At 38.0% G+C, this 19,601-nt stretch overlaps 2 protein-coding genes across 7 annotated transcripts; one reads left to right on the top strand and one right to left on the bottom strand.

Annotated features, from left to right (window-relative positions):
- The first annotated feature begins 355 nt into the window (after positions 1-355).
- LOC116054306 (natterin-3-like) lies at positions 356-19,246 on the top strand. Of its 5 annotated transcripts, none has more exons than XM_031305788.2 (3): positions 369-443; positions 17,119-17,256; positions 17,446-19,246. In XM_031305788.2, exons 1-3 carry the CDS (start codon positions 392-394, stop codon positions 18,537-18,539), a joined length of 1,284 nt encoding a protein of 427 aa, XP_031161648.1. In that variant the 5' UTR covers positions 369-391; the 3' UTR covers positions 18,540-19,246. The 5 variants fall into 5 exon arrangements, with proteins under 5 accessions (XP_031161650.1, XP_031161648.1, XP_035852969.1 ...); XM_035997076.1 differs by lacking the exons at positions 369-443; positions 17,119-17,256 and adding exons at positions 751-786; positions 16,257-16,308 and having other exon boundaries at positions 17,446-19,240; XM_031305789.2 differs by lacking the exons at positions 369-443; positions 17,119-17,256 and adding exons at positions 15,818-15,930; positions 16,257-16,308 and having other exon boundaries at positions 17,446-19,238.
- Positions 7,329-12,581, bottom strand: LOC116054307 (natterin-3-like). 2 transcript variants are annotated; one of them, XM_035997081.1, is made up of 3 exons: positions 12,536-12,581; positions 12,114-12,207; positions 7,329-9,024 (listed from the first exon to the last, which is right to left on the bottom strand). In XM_035997081.1, the coding sequence occupies exons 1-3, from the start codon at positions 12,536-12,538 to the stop codon at positions 7,952-7,954; spliced, it is 1,170 nt and encodes a 389-aa protein (XP_035852974.1). In that variant the 5' UTR covers positions 12,539-12,581; the 3' UTR covers positions 7,329-7,951. The 2 variants fall into 2 exon arrangements, with proteins under 2 accessions (XP_035852974.1, XP_035852977.1); XM_035997084.1 differs by having other exon boundaries at positions 12,531-12,556.
- Positions 19,247-19,601: the final 355 nt, after the last annotated feature.

Raw genomic sequence — 19,601 nt, 5'->3', positions numbered from 1 at the left:
TTGAGTGTCTTTTTGTACAAAAGCTCAACTGGTTTTAGGATAGTAGAACCCAACATAGACTATTCGGTTCTAATTCTTAGATACATTTCAACCACTTTTTATAGTAGGTTAGAAGTAGAAAGTTATTTTATGCAAGAAATGTACCACCACTAACCTAATGAAAAAGCAATCGTTTCAATACTACTTATAATTTGAATTTTCTCAGATGCGTAAACAGATAAGTCTATAATTCTCATCTTCTGCATTACAAAGTCTTGTCTTTAAAACAAACATTGCCTTTTTAGCCATCTCAGTGGCTCAAGATATGATGTTCTAATATTTTCACAACGTCTGGATTTGTTGGTACGCTTCAAACTGGGGATAAGTAAACCCTATTGTGTTTCATCTGCAGATGACGCTGCCAGTGTTGCTGCTGTTAGCCCTGCCTGTTCTTTACACTGAAGGTAAACTAAAACTTCCCATGTTGCTGTTACTTTGTCCTCATTTATGTATTACTTTAAATGGGATGATAGAAATTGCTTAGAGAGAGAAAGAGGAATTCACTTTATTATTGTTAGATAACATATTTGAATTATTTATTAAAATTGATTTAACTTGCTAGTATTACAGCTGTACCTTTTTTAAAAACTTTGTGATGAACTTTGTGTCTTATTATTGATTTCTTCTACCCCAATATTTAATGGTTAAAGTCAAATCCCAGATGAAGTGAGAGTATGTTTGTTTTTGATTAGGCAATAAGGCAGCTACATATGCCTGGATACGTTGGAATGGGTCATAAATCTGATGGTGATTGATTCTCATAAATTTCAACCACTTAACTGCTCTTTAATGTTTCATGTAAAGCACTTTGAATTGCCTTGTTGCTGAAAGGTGCTGTAGAAATCAAGCTGCCTTGCCTTACAGCCTCAGCCTGTCAGTCAGTCAGTCCCCAGGGCAGATAAACCACAGTTGTGCCTGCTTCTCAGGAAGTGTCAACAGCACCGCGACCGCTTACGCCTCACCGTTAATATCATATCGCAGCCATTGCTGTCTGAGCGAAGTTTTGAACCACACTTACACATTTGTCAGTGGCTTGTTGATCTTTACATTGTTAGTTATTTTCCTATGCTGGCCTGGGCTGGGACACACATTCATACGGTTTGATAAAGTACTGACATTAACTTATCATTGCACTTACAATAACAAGCGTAGCTGTCCTCAATTTAGGTCATTGTGTCTTCTCATCTCCTTTTCCTCCTGCATCCACCGTGCGTGTTGTTTGTGTGTGTGTCTGTGTGTGTGTTTGTGTGTGTGCAAGCGTCAGTCGCGGGGGGTATGGAGCAGTAGCCCCACCCGCTGCAGAGAGCCGACAGCCAGGATGGAAACGGCAGCAACTTCAGCGACTTTTAAATCGTTACAGTCTACATTGATGTTAAAATGTATACAGGTTGGCAGGACGGTCTGAAATGTTTTGCATGGTCTTTCGCTGTACGTTTTGTTGGTAAATGAGTCACACAACACGTCTCGTCTTTATATCAAAAACAAGGAAATGATCAACCCTGTTCTCACTCCCGATTGGTCATTGGCTCTCAGAGTGCATGTGGGACTGCTGTGATTGGTTGAAGTCGCAGGAAACTTCAGGTTATTGAGTCAAATATGTGGAAAAGTTGCGGTGATTGGTCAAAATTGCGAGTCGCACCAAATTCGCGGTGATTGGTTGAATTTGCGTGAAGTGGCGTGATCGCGACATCGCGAAATCCTGGAGGGACTGGTTAAGGATAAATCAATTCATTACGTATGTTCTTTTTAAAGCCTTTACTTCCGTGGCGAACGTGCGTCACTTTGTAGCACACGTTATAATGCTTGCCTAACATAGTCTGCTTCTGACTGGCTAGTAGTCCTTACCTAGCTACTGCACATGTGCGACTCCCAACAAAGATAGTACAGAAGTGAGATGTCTCACTCTGTAGCTAAAACAGAGAGCTCAACACACAGGGTGAAAAGAGGAGCTGCATCAATGTGCAGTACATATGGTGTTTTTTGAAAATTAAACCATGTAAACCTATTCTGATACAACCTCTAAATACAATTATGAACCTGAAAATGAGCATAATATGAGCACTTTAAACATTATTCCTGACTGTGCCTTTATTATTTCTTTCATACAGTACTGTCTCTGGATTTAAGTCTGGAGGACAGAGTTCCTAACATCACCTCTAACCGAGTGACAGATCATTTTCTTTCAAGCTCCTCCGGAGATTGAGGACAAGCTAGACCGGGTGTCCTTGTTCAAGTTTGATATAACCAACCTGGAATGGCAGATCTTTAATGGCTCTCTCCCCAACAGAGCAGTGGTTATCAACAACATATACGTTAAACGCTATGACTACGTTTGCCAATACTTTTGCCAGGCTGATTTCTACACCTTAACGTGGGTCCTTACTGCTACTACTCCTTTGGAGGAAAATAGTATGTTACCTCTTCGACATTTTACATTCTGGTAAACAAAGACAATTTTGAGCTTTTGCAATGGAAAGATGGCTACTACGGTTCAGTGCCTCAGAATGCAGTCAAGACCTGCTCCTGTTGCGAGATATATGTTGGGAAGAATGAGTATGGTCTTGGGAAGGTTGTTGTTAATGATATAAGGTCTTCTACCTTCCGTATGAAGGTTTTGAGTAGTGGTACTACAGCTACCAGGTCCTGAGCATTAGCAGAGATACAGTATATACAGCGAGGACATGTTTGATGTCAAGTATAAGACTGATGGGGTTAAAGTCATTAATTATCCTCCAGAGACCATGCACAAGTTTATTGTCAACAACTATCAGTGCCGGCCTGTGACAGAGACAACTACCCTCTCAAAGACAATCGAAGTGGAGCAAACGTGGGACACCAGTTTTTCAATTACAGCAGGCGTCAAGACTAGCATCATTGCCCAAATCCCCTTAAAGTTGTCCACAACTATTGAGTTAAGCGTGGAAACGACCCTCCAGTTCACCAAGGGGACCAATTATATCGAGTCGACCACCCACACTGTTTCTGTTGAGGCTAATGTCCCACCAAACCACTCCTGCAGTGTTATTATGGTGGCATAAAAGTACAGAGCAGACATCCCTTTCACTACACACCTCAAGCGCACCTATAGAAATGGGAAGATCTCATGGACGTCCATCTGTGGGACCTACAAAAGTGTCCAAATGGGAGAAGTCCATGGTGTGGTGGATCGCTGTGAACTTGTACCTGATCCCACACCCTGTCCTTGAACGAAAAATAGTGGCTCTATGAGATAAGGCACCTGACATATTGTATGTCCATAACACTGTAATGAAAAGCTAAAAATAAAATTGCTTTTATGTTTTATATGCCTTAACATATTTTATAGGGCAATAAAAGTACTTGTAATTTAAATTTGTCTTCAGTTTTTCAAAATATTGTTTGTCAAGTAAAAAATAAAATTCATGAGAAAATGTAATCATTGTTACAAAAATAAACTTACAGCAAACTAATCAGTATGCTGGTTACAGACAGGATCAGCAGCATGGTAATGGTATAAAACAACTACAGATAAATAAGCCAACACTTCATTTATTACTTCAATGTTGTTAAAAAAAGAAATCCAGATGTTAAACTTAAAAAAGAAAGGTATACTTTATGAATCCCTCTAGGGCAATTTTTTTTTTCCCTGTACACATAGGTCCAAAAATACACACAGGTGTGCCTATATACAGGACCTATAGACATTGATTATTGTTACGTAGGGATGTTGCATTGATGGGGCTGCTGTAGTCAGGCTCTAATGGTTCGGTGCCTTGCTCATGTGCACTGCAGCAGTGCCCAGGTCAACAGGTATCTTTCCAGCTACCAGTCCACATTCCATTTCTGGTTATGTATGGGGACTCAAACTGGCCACCCTTTGGCTCTAAAGCCAAGTCCTTACGGACAGCGCTACTACTGCCCAATTTAAGAGATAAAATATGTTCAAAGTGTTTAGCGTCTTGGTACATTCAGTGAAGTGTAGTAGTGTGAAGCACAAGGAAAGTCACATAATTTGAAGAAAGGGATTTTGATTAATGTAGTGCATTTGTCCTTGGTGTTTTTTATTAATTAGTGGGAATGCTGTTCAACAGCATTCCAACTATTGTTATTCCTTTCGGCCATTTTGTTTATTAGTGGGAATGCTGTTCAACAGCCAACTATTGTTATTCTGTTCTTTATAAACTTATTCCCTCTTCCGTACGTTTTTTGGCTCTCTGTAACTTCTGCATACGTTCAGCTATTAAAACCATTCAACTTTTAAAATGTTCAGCTCTTTCAGCTAATGATGGGACTTCTTCAACTTTTTTTCTACTGTTTATACTTTTTTAAATATTAAGCTTTTTAACACTTTTTTTTAAACATTGAAGTCAATGAGAGCATGCTTCAAATCCTTCAAATCTTCTTCCGCTCCCAAAATTTTCAGCCCCTCCATACTTTCACCTACAGACGCCAAACAAACTTTAAAATGTTCACAAAAACTTCAGGTATTAGGCTATATCTTTTCAGTTTGATATCTTTTACAGTTTTTGTGAAAAAGCTGTTTAAGTTCAGTGATCATTTCAGGATTTTTCTGCGTTTCTAGTGAGTGTGTCTTGCGCCACCTAGAGTGGATGATGTCATACACTAGAGTGCAGAGCCTTAAAACATTATCTTTGTCCCTTGTCTATAAATTGCTCTCACGCCCACAATATCTACTTGTCATACACAATTTATACATCAAAACATAGGTATTTTTGTCTAGTATCAGCCAATGTGCTCAGTTATATGCCTTATACTTTTAGCTCGATGAGCTTCCAAATGACAAGAGTTCCACATCTTCCTCCATTCGCTGCCATGTTAAATGTCCTCCACATTTCCCAGCGAAACACAGAGCGAACCTCTTTTTTAAATCGCTGATATGCCCACATTTTTAAGTTTATCAAGATAAATTTTACATGAATACGTTCACAAAGGTTGTGTGTCTCTAACGGTGAAGTCGTGTCGATAGCATGTACTGTTGTGGATTTATTAAGGCTTGTTTGAAGGGTTCTCTCACACTGTCTCTCACTCATTAGCATTAGCAGGTGTGGTGCAGTTTACAGCAGGTGACACGGTCGTTAACTGATCAAAGGATGTTTACAAACACTCGTCACCATGACAACACTTTCACAGACAGCATCAGCAGTCTTTCAGTTTTTTCAGGCAATTCATTTCAACTTTCATCTTTGGCAGTATTACAGTTTAGCTCCAGCTTTTCTAACAATGTATTTTAGCTCTTCACTTATTTAGGTAATGCAGTTTAGCTTCCAACTCTGACAATTTTCACACATACACACACACAAACACACACAGACACACACACAGACACAGCCACACATACATATACACACACACATTAGAGCTGAAGGAACATCATCCAATCAGAATCAGAATCAGAATCAGAAAAAGCTTTATTGCCAAGTACGTTTACACACACAAGGAATTTGTCCTGGTGCTGTAGGTGCATGTCACATTAAAGCAACACGCACAGACACACCGAGTCGCCATATATGCGGCGCCAAAACAACTCTCTCTTAACTCTTAATTAACTTAATTAACAGGGACAATACAGCATCACATGAGGAGAGGAGAGGGGAAAAAAAGCAACTCTCAGACTATCCTCATAAAGATAAGAACAGTGTGGGAACAGGAAAAAAAAACACCTCAGCACATAAGCACACAAACAGTACATTTGCACTGCTGAACATAACATAACATAACATAACATAACATAACATAACATAAATGTACAGTTGCACATTTGGCGGCGAAGGCGTTGGACTGGGGAGAGGGTAGGTTGGGGGAGCTTGGCCTGCTGAGAAACGCACAGCCCGGCAGTCCCACTAGTGACCCAGTCCGCAGAATGTTATAGCGAAAACACAGCACGTTGCCATGGTGACACCCTTGAACAGTCCAGATCCGATACGACAATCAGCAGGCAGTGGGGAAGACGGGGGAGGAACCAAGAGCGTCTCGCTTGCAGAGCCCCAACAGGGTGACTCAAGTATCCAGTGATCCAAGTATTGGTTGGTGAAGGTGTAGTGGATATGACACATTCCTCTGGTGTGGGAGAGCCGGGTTTAGATCCCACTGAGGTACATCAATCAATGTGTCCCTGAGGTAAACACTTAACCCATTATCGCTCCAAAGGTGTGTGTTACCACTGACATATATAGCAATTGAAAGTTGCTTCCTTTTTTCCTCTCCTTTTATCTTTCCTCTCTCTCTCTTTCTGCTTGTTTGTTCTATGCAATGGATATGGCTGATAATAAGACTTTTTCGTCAATTCATTGAAACTTCCACTTTTGACAGTATTACAGTTTAGCTTCCAGCTTTTCTAAAATGTATTTCAGCTCTTAACAGCAGTTTAGTGCAATGCATTTGAGATTTTTCAACAATTTGTTCCATATTTCTGCATTTTCATCAATGTTTCTCACAGTATTGTAAGTTTTCCATACTGATTCATAATTTCAGATAAAATAAAAATTAATTATTTTATACATTAGTGGTGTTATTCAACTTTTTAATGAAATTCATACTCATTCTACCGATTTCCATTTTTTCAACTATTCTCACTACTTCAGCTTCTTCTTACTGATTTAAGCTATTCATCCAGTTTAGCTTTATCAATTCAGCTCTTCAGCATTCCCATGCATTTTCTGCAGGAAATGCATTTTCTAGTTAATATTTATTTCTTTTTCATTACTAATTTAAGCAGGTAATTAAACTTTTTGTAGAAAAAGCATACAAGACATGAAGTAATATTCCAGGCAGACTATCTTTATGTATTTAATCATGACTGGAAGGCAGATACGAATGGCGTATATCTTTTCTAAAAAGCCTAAAAATCATGTGAGAAAACAAGCATCACAGAAGAAACACACACACTGCAGGTCCAAAAGCCTAAAATTGCATTTGTGGTGGGATTAAAATTTAATTGTGGGGGCACGTCTAACAGTGATGCCGTTCCACAACAGCGAAGGCTTGATCCCCTTCACGGAGCGTACAGCTCTTCCTACTCATGCTTCAGTAACCAAAAGCTGCTGTGTATTGTCTTCAGTTGCACTTAATTTGATTCACATTACCTTTATGGACTAACAGTTTACAAAAACTAGATCTATGAAGTTGTTTTTGTTTTCTCTTGCTGATGATAGGTTTATTTACATCAAATGTCTTGAATGTATTATTGAAGGCCCAGGGTCCAGGACCCTGATTCGCTACTGTAGTTATTATAATCATTCAAGAATCAGAAAAATGCTTCCTCATACATGCACACATATGTAACAAAGGGTTTTGTATGTGACCTATATACTATACTATGAAACTATAAAATGAAAACACAAGCTTTAATGTCTGAACCAAGATGGCACTGCATGTCTTCTCTTTTATTAATCAAAAATACAATCAATGGAAACTTATCACAACATTTCACCACTTCTGTTTTCCCCTTCACAATAAAAGCTCTATGGCTTAACTTCCTCTTATTATTAAATAGAGGTAACAATACAATTCCTTACACATATAAATCATTTTATTGCAAGCCTACATTCATTTGTAATAAAACAAACAAAAACTCATCATCGTTGTATTTTTACTATAACTGCAACATATACAGCACGTTCCAAAAATTACTGACTGGGACTTAACAGAGAAAAATATAAAGCTCAACATGAAAAAGCCCTTTAACATATTATGTTCTCTGCTCTCTGTGGTGAAAAGTTAGTAATTTTTCAGTGTTCTGCTGAAATCATTGGATTTGTCATCTCAGGGAAACTTTCTTGACTCTTCCTTCACCACTCCTAAAACCTATCCTGTTGCCCAGACAATTATTACTAGAGTTAGTATAGTACACTTATAATTTTCACCAATAGTTAACATTGATTATGTCACAAATCTTAAGATAAAAAATTTTCTTTCAGGGACAAGGCTTGGAATTGGGTAGAGGTTGACAGCGATCCACAACAGAGTGGACTTCTCCAACGTTGACGCCCTTGTAGGTCCCAGTGATGTACGCCCATGTTGTCTGCCCATTTCTGTAGGTGCGGCTGAGGCGAGCTGTGTAGGGGATGTCTGCCTTATACTTATATCCCACCATACTGACACTGCAGGAGTGGTTTGGTGGGACAGTTTGCTCCACAGAGACAGAGTAGGTTTTCGACTCCACCACAGTGGTTCCACTGGAGAATTGCTTTGTTGTTTCAACACTGAGCGTAATACTCATTAGGATGAATGGGATTTGGGCGGTGATGCTACTACTGACTCCACTCATGATGGAAGTGCTGGTGTCCCACCTTTTCTCCTCCATGTTGGTTTTTGAGAGCTCAACTCTTTTCACAACTGGGCTGCACTCATTGTTGGTTATGATGGACTTGGTCATGGTCTCTGGAGGATACTGGAAGACTTTAACATTAGTGTTGTAATTGACATTGGACATGTGCTCGCTGTTTATTTCTTTGTTGAGGGTCAGGACCTGGTAGCTCTTGTACCAATACTCATCACCGTTCCAGGGAAGGAAGAAGGCCTTGTGTTTAACATGCACCTTCCCAAGGCCATATTTGTTCTTCCCAACATATGTGTCTCCGCATGTGTAGACTGCATTCTGAGGCACTGAACCCCAGGAGCCATCCTTCCATTCTAAAAATTCAAAGTTGTCTTTGTTTACCAGGAACTCAAATGAGCTGGCACGATGCTCTTTCCCTGACAAGGGGTAGTGGCAGTAATGACCCATGTTGGGGTTGTAGAAGCCAGATGAGCACCTGTATTTGCAGACATAGTCGTAGCGACTGGCATATCCATTGTAAATTGAAACGGCACCAGACGGGAGAGAGCCAGACGTGGTCTGCCATTTCAGGTTGGAGTTACCAAACACGAAGGAGGAAGATTGACCCAGTCTGTTCTCAAATTCAGCAGGGGGCGGAAGAGCCAACAAAGATCCGTTGGTGGTGATTTGAGGAATCCTGTTCTCTAGATCTGGGTTCAGAATTGGAACTGTATACAAAGAAAGGGGGAAGACAAGAACAGTCATATCACAATCATAGTAGTATGGATTTGATTGGAGAAAGAAGCAGAGTCCCAGATCATTCTTTACTGTGGTTAAAATGTCTTATAAAGAATGAGGTTCATTGTCATATAGCTTATCAGGAGAGTTTACAAAATTCATCCACAAGAAGGAAAGTCAGTAGGACTTTACCAGTTAACTTCTTATCCTGAAGTTTACAACAACCAACCCTGTTGAAAATGAAGAATGATATACAATTATGTTTTAGAGAACAATAAAATCTAGATAACTGGTATGTTAGCCTTTGTAAATTGATTAAAGAAGACATAGAGTCTGATATTAAAGCTGGAGACAACTATAATGTTACAAAAAAGCCATTCAATACAAAAACTTATTGGAATAAAGAGTTAAAAGAATTGTGGCAATCTATGCGTAAAGCAGAAAATATGTTTCTGATATAAAGCTAAATTGGGAAAAGCGACAGGGGTTGAAAATATCCCAAATGAAATACTAAAATCACCCAAACTATTTGATATTTTGTGTGATTTATTTAAAGGATGCTTTGAATCTGGCAAAATACCATCTATGTGGCTTAAATCAATTATTAATCCGATACCAAAATCCCCAAATGAGAATCCAAGGGTGCCTTTAAATTATAAAGGGATTAGTTTAATGAGCACAGTTTATAAGCTGTATTCTACAATACTTAATGAGAGGCTTATGTTGTATTTAGAGAAAGAAGAGCTCCTTGTGGAAGAACAAAATGGGTTCCGTAAATCAAGATGATGTTTAGATCACATTTTGTATTGTCTACAATTATAACTAAAAGAATAAGTGAAAATAAGCCAACATATTCATGCCTTATCGATTTTCATAAAGCTTTTGATATGATCAATAGGGATCTGTTAGCATATAAACTTATAGAGTACGGGGTAAATGGAATTTTTTATTGGGCACTGAAGTCTGTTTATCATAAGCCCACAGCATGTGTAAGATTAAATGAACCCCATATAAACTGGTTCCCAACATCATTAGGGGTAAAACAGGGTGATGCTTTGTCCCCCACATTATTTGCAATTTATATAAATGATTTGGCAAAGGAAATTAAAGCACTGAATTGTGGGATAAGATGTGGAAATTAAATGATAAGTATTCTTTTGTACCCGGATGACATAGTATTACTGTCACCCTCTAAAGATAATATGCAGCGGATGCTCTCCCATATTGATGATTGGTGTAATAAATGGAGACTGTTTATCAATAGAAAGAAAACAGAAATAATTCACTTTAGAAAACCTTTAACTACTCGCAGCACTTATGAGTTTAAAATTGGGTCACACAAGCTGAACATTGCAGATTCATATACATATCTAGGTTTCTATATTGATGAACATATGAATTTCAGAAAAGGTGTTAAGGTTCTTGCTGATTCAGCACGTAGCTTTGGGAGGAATCATTGGTAAAAGCAAGAATCTGAAAGACAAGTTTTCAAACTTATTCTAAATTGTTTCAAGCTTGTGTGTGCCCTATACTTGATTATATTGTGGGTGTTAGAGGACTTAGGAATATATCTAATTGTGAATTAGTGCAAAATAGTGCCATAAGATATTTTCTGGGTGTGCATAAATATATCCCGACATTGGCGATAGTGGGAGACATGGGATGGGAATCATGTGAGGCTCGCTGGAAGATATGTATGGCCCAGTCTATTAGATATGGACGCAAATATGATGAGGAAAATATTTCTCTGGGATAAACACATTCTTGATCCTTGGTCTAACGATATATGCAAATTGCTTTGTAATTATGGTTTTGGTGAGTTGTTTTTAAATAATGAAAAGCTGAATATTGGCTTGTTTAAAAAATCTGTGTTTGCTAAAGACAAAAGGCAGTGGGCCGACAATATATGGGCTACGCCAAAATTGCGTATTTTTGTGATGATAAAACCGGAATATGGCACAGAGAATTATGTTATATATAATTTGACAAAAAGGCAAAGATCTGTATGTGCTCAAGTGAGATCTGGGGTTTTGCCTTTGACTGTTGAAACAGGACGATATGTTAATTTAGAAGAGGAAAAACGGATCTGTCCCATCTGTTGTTTGAATGATATAGAAAATGAGTTCCATTTTGTTTTTTACTGTCCTTTTTAATGTGGACAGCGTGATTTTTTGTTTGGTAAGATAAAAGCAGAGATTGATTTGGTAAATATGGATGATGCTCAAAGCCTAAGAAGGCTGTTCACATATGAAACATATAAATTAGCCAGTTATCTTGAGAAAGCTTGGGAGAAGAGGAAAAAAGCTCTCTATTGAGATTAACTGTATTTGTTGTTTGTATGTAATGTGTGTGTATATATATATATATATATATATATATATATATATATTTATATTCATGTATTTCTCCGAATGATTTGTATATGCGACAGGAAGACGTTTGTTAAATAAGTAAGTTTGTGGTGTCTTGTAATCCCATGTAGGATGGACCAAAATGTTTGGCATGACACAGAAATAAAATATAACTAACGAACTAACTAACTAACCAACATACATTAAACAGAGAAAAACAAGATTCAGAGCAAATTATCAAAATGTTTACATTAAAATGAGAAATAGAAGCAGTAAATCACAAGTCTCAAAGTAAATTCCAAATCAAACTAAAAATGTATGAATAGATAGCAGTGAATAGAGTAAAGTGGGGGAATGGTCTGTATTTATTGTCCAATATTGTCTGTGTTGTCATCTCTCAGAGCTTTATTTCCACACTTTGGAAAATTCCAAAAAAGTCCAAAGACATTTGCCGCTGCTCATTAGGCCTAGAGCTCTGAGCGCAGTTATAATTGAAGGTGACTCTGATGAGCCTATCAACATTTTTATCAACTCAGATCTTCTCTTATCTGGATTTTGGCAGCTGAATAGTCAGAGGACACTATTTATATTTTAGTGAGCAAATCAACTCTGAACTATTAAAGTGGAAACGATGCCCAAAGCAGACACAAAGACATATTAACAACATTCAAATAGCATATATCCCATACATGTTGCAAAGCAAATTCACGAAACCAGTTTCTGTTTACCTTCTCCGATCTGTGAGCTCTTCTTCACGATGTCTTGCAGACTAGCTGAGGACATAGCCAGCAGGGCCGGCAGCAACAGCACTGAGAGCTTCATCTAAAACACAGCACAAAACCACTGAACATACTTTGAAATCATATGAAGCATTTTTAAATTAGTATAATATGCCCTTGTATTGCTTGGGATATCTGTACATACTTGTTTACATCTAGGAAGACTTGAATAAAGATTACAAAAAGCATGTGCAAAATCTTAAAAGTTTTAAATTGCGGAAGCATACTTAATTTTGTTCTTTTATGGGATAATAACTCCTAAACACTTTCACATTTCCCAATTAACCATACCACCTCTTGTATGCTTCTAGGATTCTTTAGCCAAAACACAAATGTCCACAGCACAGTACAGTAAAATGAATATACCTTACCATTTCAGTGACAGTCAAACATCACTTTGCCCACCTCCTGTCACCTCCAGGCTTATATACTGTAGCTGCTTTGTTGCTAAATCATAAAGCACATAGTTTCACTTCCACTTGGCTCTGAACTTGACTAATTTAATCATTGTAAGAGTTTTATTGTCTCTGTCAGATCCAATAAATAACTCTTTATTGCCAACTTTTTCTCCATGACGGACACTTAACATGTGTCCTTTTCTTTCAGCTTTTCTATAAATAGGATCTCTCCAAAACCTGCAGTAAACACAACAAGTTACACCTTGTTAGATCACAGACTAAAGACGGAGAGTAGTTCTATTTCATCCCTGCTGACGGTGAAGGCAGCGTCTGCGCCCCCCCCCCCCCCCCCCACTCCCGGTATTAAGTTGTTTTTTCCTTTGCTGGATATAACCTTCGTTGCTGTGTTTTCGTAGCCTGACAAGCCAGACCCACATCAAGATGTTGGGTCCATGGATGTATTAAGAGAACGCCAACGGAGAGTGCCTAGACTGACCCTGGCTGCAAAATAAATTTGCTGCCACTAGAGTGGTGAAAATAGAGTGGTGCACAACCTCTGCGTAACTCTGTCTGACGCACCCACCGCTAGCCTTGCTTAGCACAGTTCCTGTAGGTAACCGGCTCCAACTAGCCTACTGCTCCCAATAAGTGACAAAATAAAGCCAACATTTTCTATTTTCATGTTGTTATAGTCACAGCGTGTACAAATAACAAGGTCACATGAGACACAACCATATTCTAACCAAATACAAACTGGGAACTATATTCTCAGAAGGCGAAGCACTGCTACTTAGGCGGAGTGATTAGCGCAACACCTGAAAAGCACCGTTGTTACTCTCTGCTCCTCACCACGGGGATTCTCAGGTGCTGCGAGCAAATCACTCCGCCCAAGTAGCAGAAGTAGCAATGCTTCGCCTTCTGAGAATGGCAATTCCTAGTTTGTATACGGTTAGAAGATGGCTGTGTCTCATGTGACCTTGTTATTTAAAACATCTCTCAAAATATATTTATAAAATGTGATGTTAAAATCAAATAGCAGCTTTACGTTTTTGTGCTGATTTGGCTTGGATAAATGCTGGAGAAAATGATTTATTACATATTATAACATAATGTATATCGGAAGAGTTTATTTTGTTTATTCAATTGATATGTGAAACTACAATGCTTACAAATAGGGATATTTCTTTGCCCTTGATCCAACAAGGAAATGGTTGTAAAGGGGCATCGTAATTGATAAAATCCAAAATTTAAAAAGCTTCTGTGATGCCAAAAAAGAATAATGTTTCGTGATTACAAGAAAACAGAAGGAAAAGAAAGTAACAGTAAGAAAGTTCAGTTCTATATGTGCTGCATGAATAAAGACAGACAGGAATTCCTAGCAAAAGAGCCTATGGCTATCAAAAAGGTGCATAATTTCTCCTGGTGGTTTACACATTTTATCAGCAATGTTATCAATAATTTATGACTGGACATAGCAGGCTCAAATTAGTTTTAAGAGTTTTCAGGCTAGAAGTTATTTACCTGCTTCCACTGTGCTAATTTGGCTAGGATAAATGCTACAGAAAATGAATTAATACATATACGAATATGAAGAGAGTATCCTGTTTATTCAGCAGGAATGTATAACCCCAGTGATCACAGAGAGGGATGTTCCAATGTAGTTCTTTTTCTGTCTTGCCTTTGATCCAACTTGGCCTTGAACTTGATATAGTATATGGTAAATTATACAATCCAAAGATTAAAAGGTTTCTGTGATACTAAACAAACACGTCATAAAGTTGACATTTCTCTTTCTCTTGCCTTTCTCTTAGATTAATTTAAAAGATTATTAACCTTTGAAAGCAGAAAGATAAGGCTTTAACAAAAATGAAACAGCTCTGTTCTTTTATTGCTCCAATATGCAACTTGATTTCTGCTAAAAAGATACGGTTAAGCCGCCTACACTGATCAGAGATACAACCGCGAGGAAGGGCGCGGATCAGAGACAAAGGGCAGCGCAGGTATTTGTGGTTTTTGCAAAAGGTGGTTGGGCCTTCAAAGATCAGCGCCAGCAAGTTAGAAGTTGTGATAATTTGAACTTTGAGAGCAGTGCTTAACAGTAATTTCATGCGGTGCGCCATGCCAATGCGTAGTGCTTCCTCCAGGTTGTGTCTCATAATAGAAAAACAATAGCACAGCCATGCGGCGTGGTTTTACCTTGAATCATTTGTAGGCTGCTTTAAACTATAAATTATAACTACCGCACTATCACATGACTCCAACATCACCACCATTAAGCTGACGATGGCGTTTAATGTCCTTGACAGCCTCTGTAGTCTCATTTATCCACTTGTTAGCAACCGCCTTTTTTAAGACAAGTAAAAAAAACTTCAACATTCATGAGTGGGATATTTACTGATGTGTTTTATGTCGTAGGAAAAAAAAAACATGAAAATCTCTTAAGCTTGTGTTAACTAAATGCCTACGGGCATTTAACCAAAAAGCCATTTGAAAAAAACCCATTGACTTCGTAACAAGGAAACTGGAAGTGCAAAAATACAGCACTCGGAACAAAGTCAGTATATTATACTGCAGTTCAATATTTTTTGTTGGGAAATAGCACGTTCTTTGTGTTGATTTGAGATTATGTCTATTCATGTGTTTATTATTCAACAACATTTTTTAACTTCAGTGATTACAGAGAAGGATGTCCCAATTATGTTTTCTGTTTATTTGTTTGTCCTTTCCCTTGACCCAATGGGGCAAAACACATGCATTGTAAATAATACAATCCAAAGATAAAAAAAAAGCATTGTGATGCCAAACAAACAGAACAGGACATAAAGTTGATCTTGTCCTTTCACGTGTAAATTATAAATATATTTAATATAAATTTAAGAGATTATTAACCTTTGAAAGTAAAAAGAAAGATAAGGCTTAAAAGGAAAGTCAATACAGATCCTGGGTATACAATGAACTTAGTGTGAGTGGACTTTGGAGCAGTTTGTAGCATTTGATATTAAATAAAACGAATTGGCCGCACAATTAAGGTTTCAAAATCTTTTTTCTTTTTTGCTGCCAAGTTAATGAATGAACCTGGTTTGCGGATAAACCACAGCACCATGATGCAGGTTAACATTTTAAATGATCTGTAGTCTTCATAACTGTTGGGACATAAAACACAAACACAAGGCAACAGACAACAACATATGATGAAGGAAAGAGAGATATAAAAGAGGGATAAACTTTTCGTCTCATTGATTTCTTCTACCCCAATATTTAATGGTCAAAGTCGAAGCCCAGATGAAGTGAGAGTATATTTGTTTTTGATTAGGCAATAAGGCAGCTACATATGTCTGGATACGTTGGAATGGTTCATAAATCTGATGGTGAGTAATTCTTAGATACATTTCAACCACTTTTTGTAGTAGGTTAGAAGTAGAAAGTTAATTTATGCAAGAAATGTACCACCACTAACCTAATGAAAAAGCAATCATTTCAATACTACTTATAATTTGAATTTTCTCAGATGCGTAAACAGATAAGTCTATAATTCTCATCTTCCGCATTACAAAGTCTTGTCTTTAAAACAAACATTGCCTTTTTAGCCATCTCAGTGGCTCAAGATATGATGTTCTAATATTTTCACAACGTCTGGATTTGTTGGTACGCTTCAAACTGGGGATAAGTAAACCCTATTGTGTTTCATCTGCAGATGACGCTGCCAGTGTTGCTGCTGTTAGCCCTGTCTGTTCTTTACACTGAAGGTAAACTAAAACTTCCCATGTTGCTGTTACTTTGTCCTCATTTATGTATTACTTTAAATGGGATGAGGATAGAAATTGCTTTTACACAAAATGTAGAGAGCAAAAATATGTGTATGAAAATAGGAAGAAAGAGGAATTCACTTTATTATTGTTAGATAACATATTTGAATTAGTTCTTAAAATTTATTTAACCTTTTTGGTTTTGAGAGACAATTTACCGAAATCACCTCTTTGGAGCCAAGACATCCAAATAGTTCAGGCTGTTCTGAACTGTTCATACGTATACATGAAAGTAATGCACTGTAATTAGTATGTACTTTATTCCACATATGTATTACTGTAAGCCCCACATTGACATTTAAAACATACTATAGACTTTTGTTTAGGTTACATTTGTCTTCACAAGCTACTGTAGTTAGCTAATGACATTTTCCTCAGTAAGACTATTAGTAGTTAGCTTGACATGCTAACCATTGCAACTCATGTCTGAGCCAGGGGTTGATACAGCCTAGCTAGACTGTGTAAATTAAGCCAGAACATCTTGATCAACCCCTGGTGGCTGGCTGCAGTATATGTCATAAATCCTGCTCCCTCCATGTTAGCGGATGGGACATGGACCAAACTAAAAAGTGAAAGTACACGTTAAATACATTTTTCACAAAGATGGTTTCTGTCATTTTAAGTCTGATCACGCTGATGTTTGTTTAGTTGTTCATTGTTCTGATAAGCTTAGGTTTTTATTAGTTATGTGATGCTATAAAAAGGGTGAAACATCATGATAGACAGCTGTGATTGACACTCAATTGGTCAGAAGCTGTATGAACAGGACTTCGATACCACAGCTCTACTGCCTGATCACTACTGCGCAAAATCTGGCTCCAAGATTACAAGATGGCAGCGCCCTTATCCAGAATATTTTGGCTTCACTTTTGTACAGTGGAAGGTTTTGTAAGTGATTTAAAAACTATTTTGAGGTAAACTCTTTCTCATTTTTGCTCTCCATTGGCCAGTTTTTGTTTTGCCCTATAGCCTTTATTACAATTTTAGCTGAAGGCATTATGGATACATCAATTGATTACTGATGTCATGTGGTTTATACTTTTACTATTTATACTATTTTTCCTTTCTTTCATACAGTCCTGCTAAACTCAAGTCTGGAGGACAGAGTTCCTAAGATCACTGCTAACCGATCAACAAATCAAGCTCTTCCAACTCCTCCAGAGATTGAGGGCAAGCTGGATCGGGTGTCCTCAATCAAGTTTGATAAAACCAACCTGGAATGGCAGATCTTTAATGGCTCTCTTCCCAACGGAGCTGTGTTCATCAACAACCAATATGTTGGACGCTTAGACTATGTCTGCCAATTCTTTGGCCAGGCTGGTTTCTACAACCATGGCATGGGTCCTTACTGCTACTACACCTTTAGAGGGAAAGAGTATGTTAGCTCTTTACTTTGGCCATTTGAGATCCTGGTAAACAAAGACAACTTTGAGTTAATGGAATGGAAAGATGGCTACTCCGGTTCAGTTCCTCAGAATGCAGTTGAGACCTGCTCCGGTTGCGATATATATGTTGGAAAGAACGAGTATGGTCTTGGGAAGGTTGTTGTTAAAGATAAGGTCTTCTACCTTCCGTATGACGGGGATGAGTATTGGTACTACAGCTATCAGGTCCTGAGCATTAGCAAAGATATATACAGCGAGGACATGTTTGATGTCAAGTATAAGACTGATGGGGTTAAAGTAATTGATTATCCTCCAGAGACCATGCGCAAGTCTTTCATTACCAACTATGAGTGTCAGTCAGTCACAGTGACAGCTACCGTCTCAAAGACAATCCAAGTGGAGCAAACGTGGGACACCAGCTTTTCAATCACAGTGGGCGTCAAGACTAGCATCACTGCCCAAATCCCCTCAATCCTGTCCACAGGTATTGAGTTTAGTGTGGAAAAAACCCTCCAGTTCACAGAGGGGACGACTTATACCGAATCCACCACCAGCACTGTTTCTGTTGAGGTCAATGTCCCACCAAACCACTCCTGCCGTGTCAGTTTGGTGGGATATAAGTACGGAGCAGACATCCCTTACACTGCACGCCTCAAGCGCACCTACAACAATGAGGGGATCTCATGGACGTCCATCTCTGGAAACTACAGCAGCGTCCAAATGGGAGAAGTCCGGGGTGTGGTGGATCCCTGTGAACCTGTACCTGATCCCACTCCCTGTCCCTGAGAGAAAAATGGAAAAGGTTCTATGTTATACAGTACCTGACATATTGTGGCTACCCTTAACATTGTAATGAAAAGCTTAACAATAAACTTTAGCATTTAATCATTGTTACTTGTAAAATAAACTTTTAATGCAAACTAATGTATTACAAGCCTGCATTTCTTTAAAATAAAATTTTCCACAGACTGCTTTGACAGTTCGTAAAGTTTCTTTGTTGAATAGCTGGGATATGCTTTTTGCCTGTGTGAACTGTAACCTCCATGGCTTCTGAGATTGTTTGTACCCTGCCTGTGCCCAGTAGGCACGTTCATCCATTCATTGCGAACACAGACTGGTGGAACATCTGCAGCATCCTGTTACAGACATTTAGCCTTGAAGCCTCTCCAGGAAGTGTGCCGACTCTTGCCCTTCTTGTAAGATAAGCATATGTTTTATAATTTGTGCATATTTTTGACCATGTCATGAGTTATAGCATAAGAGATCATTCTGACACCACATGTGAACCTTAGTGGTATAAAGCAGCTTAATACTTGACCACCGTTTCTGTAAGGTTGAAATGCTGTTATCAGTACAATATTTATATTCACAGGCAGCAGAGGGCAGCAACAGACAGATAAATGAAGGTTGACATTTGACAACAAGGTTTTGGACGCAACTGTTGCATTGAATCTATTCACTGACATTTAAAGTAGATCTATGTATATATGTATGTTTGTATGTATGTATGTATGTATGTATGTATGTATGTATGTATATACGCATACATATCTATCTTTAACATTTTTATTGTCATAGGTTATATTTCAGTTTTTTTTATAAATGCACATTTTAAAGACCAAAACAAAAATCAATTAATGAATCAATCAAGATGGTTTAATGTAAAACACTGTTTTTCACTTTCACCTGCAATGCAAGTGTTTTTGAAATATTTTTTTATTGGCAGTCTTAAATGTGAATGAATGAATTGAATGAAAAAAACTAGAAAATAACAAAAAAACAATCACATAAATAGCTAATAGTAATAAGGACTTCATGTTTGAAATGTTTTATTAGTAAGTGGTCCTT

The sequence above is a fragment of the Sander lucioperca genome, chromosome 2 (assembly GCF_008315115.2).
Source record: "Sander lucioperca isolate FBNREF2018 chromosome 2, SLUC_FBN_1.2, whole genome shotgun sequence".
NCBI classification, from domain to species: Eukaryota; Metazoa; Chordata; class Actinopteri; order Perciformes; family Percidae; genus Sander; species Sander lucioperca.
The sequence above is the reverse complement of the archived record's forward strand: the minus strand, read 5'-3'. Positions and strand labels throughout refer to the sequence as shown.

Coding starts and splice junctions, on each gene's coding strand:
- LOC116054306 (XM_031305788.2), top strand. CDS start 392: ATGACGCTGCCAGTGTTGCTGCTGTTAGCCCTGCCTGTTCTTTACACT. Junction 444..17,118: donor GCCTGTTCTTTACACTGAAG/GTAAACTAAAAC, acceptor CTCAATTGGTCA/GAAGCTGTATGAACAGGACT. Junction 17,257..17,445: donor TTTGTACAGTGGAAGGTTTT/GTAAGTGATTTA, acceptor TCTTTCATACAG/TCCTGCTAAACTCAAGTCTG.
- LOC116054307 (XM_035997081.1), bottom strand. Junction 9,025..12,113: donor GAGCTCACAGATCGGAGAAG/GTAAACAGAAAC, acceptor CTTTGTATACAG/TTCCAATTCTGAACCCAGAT.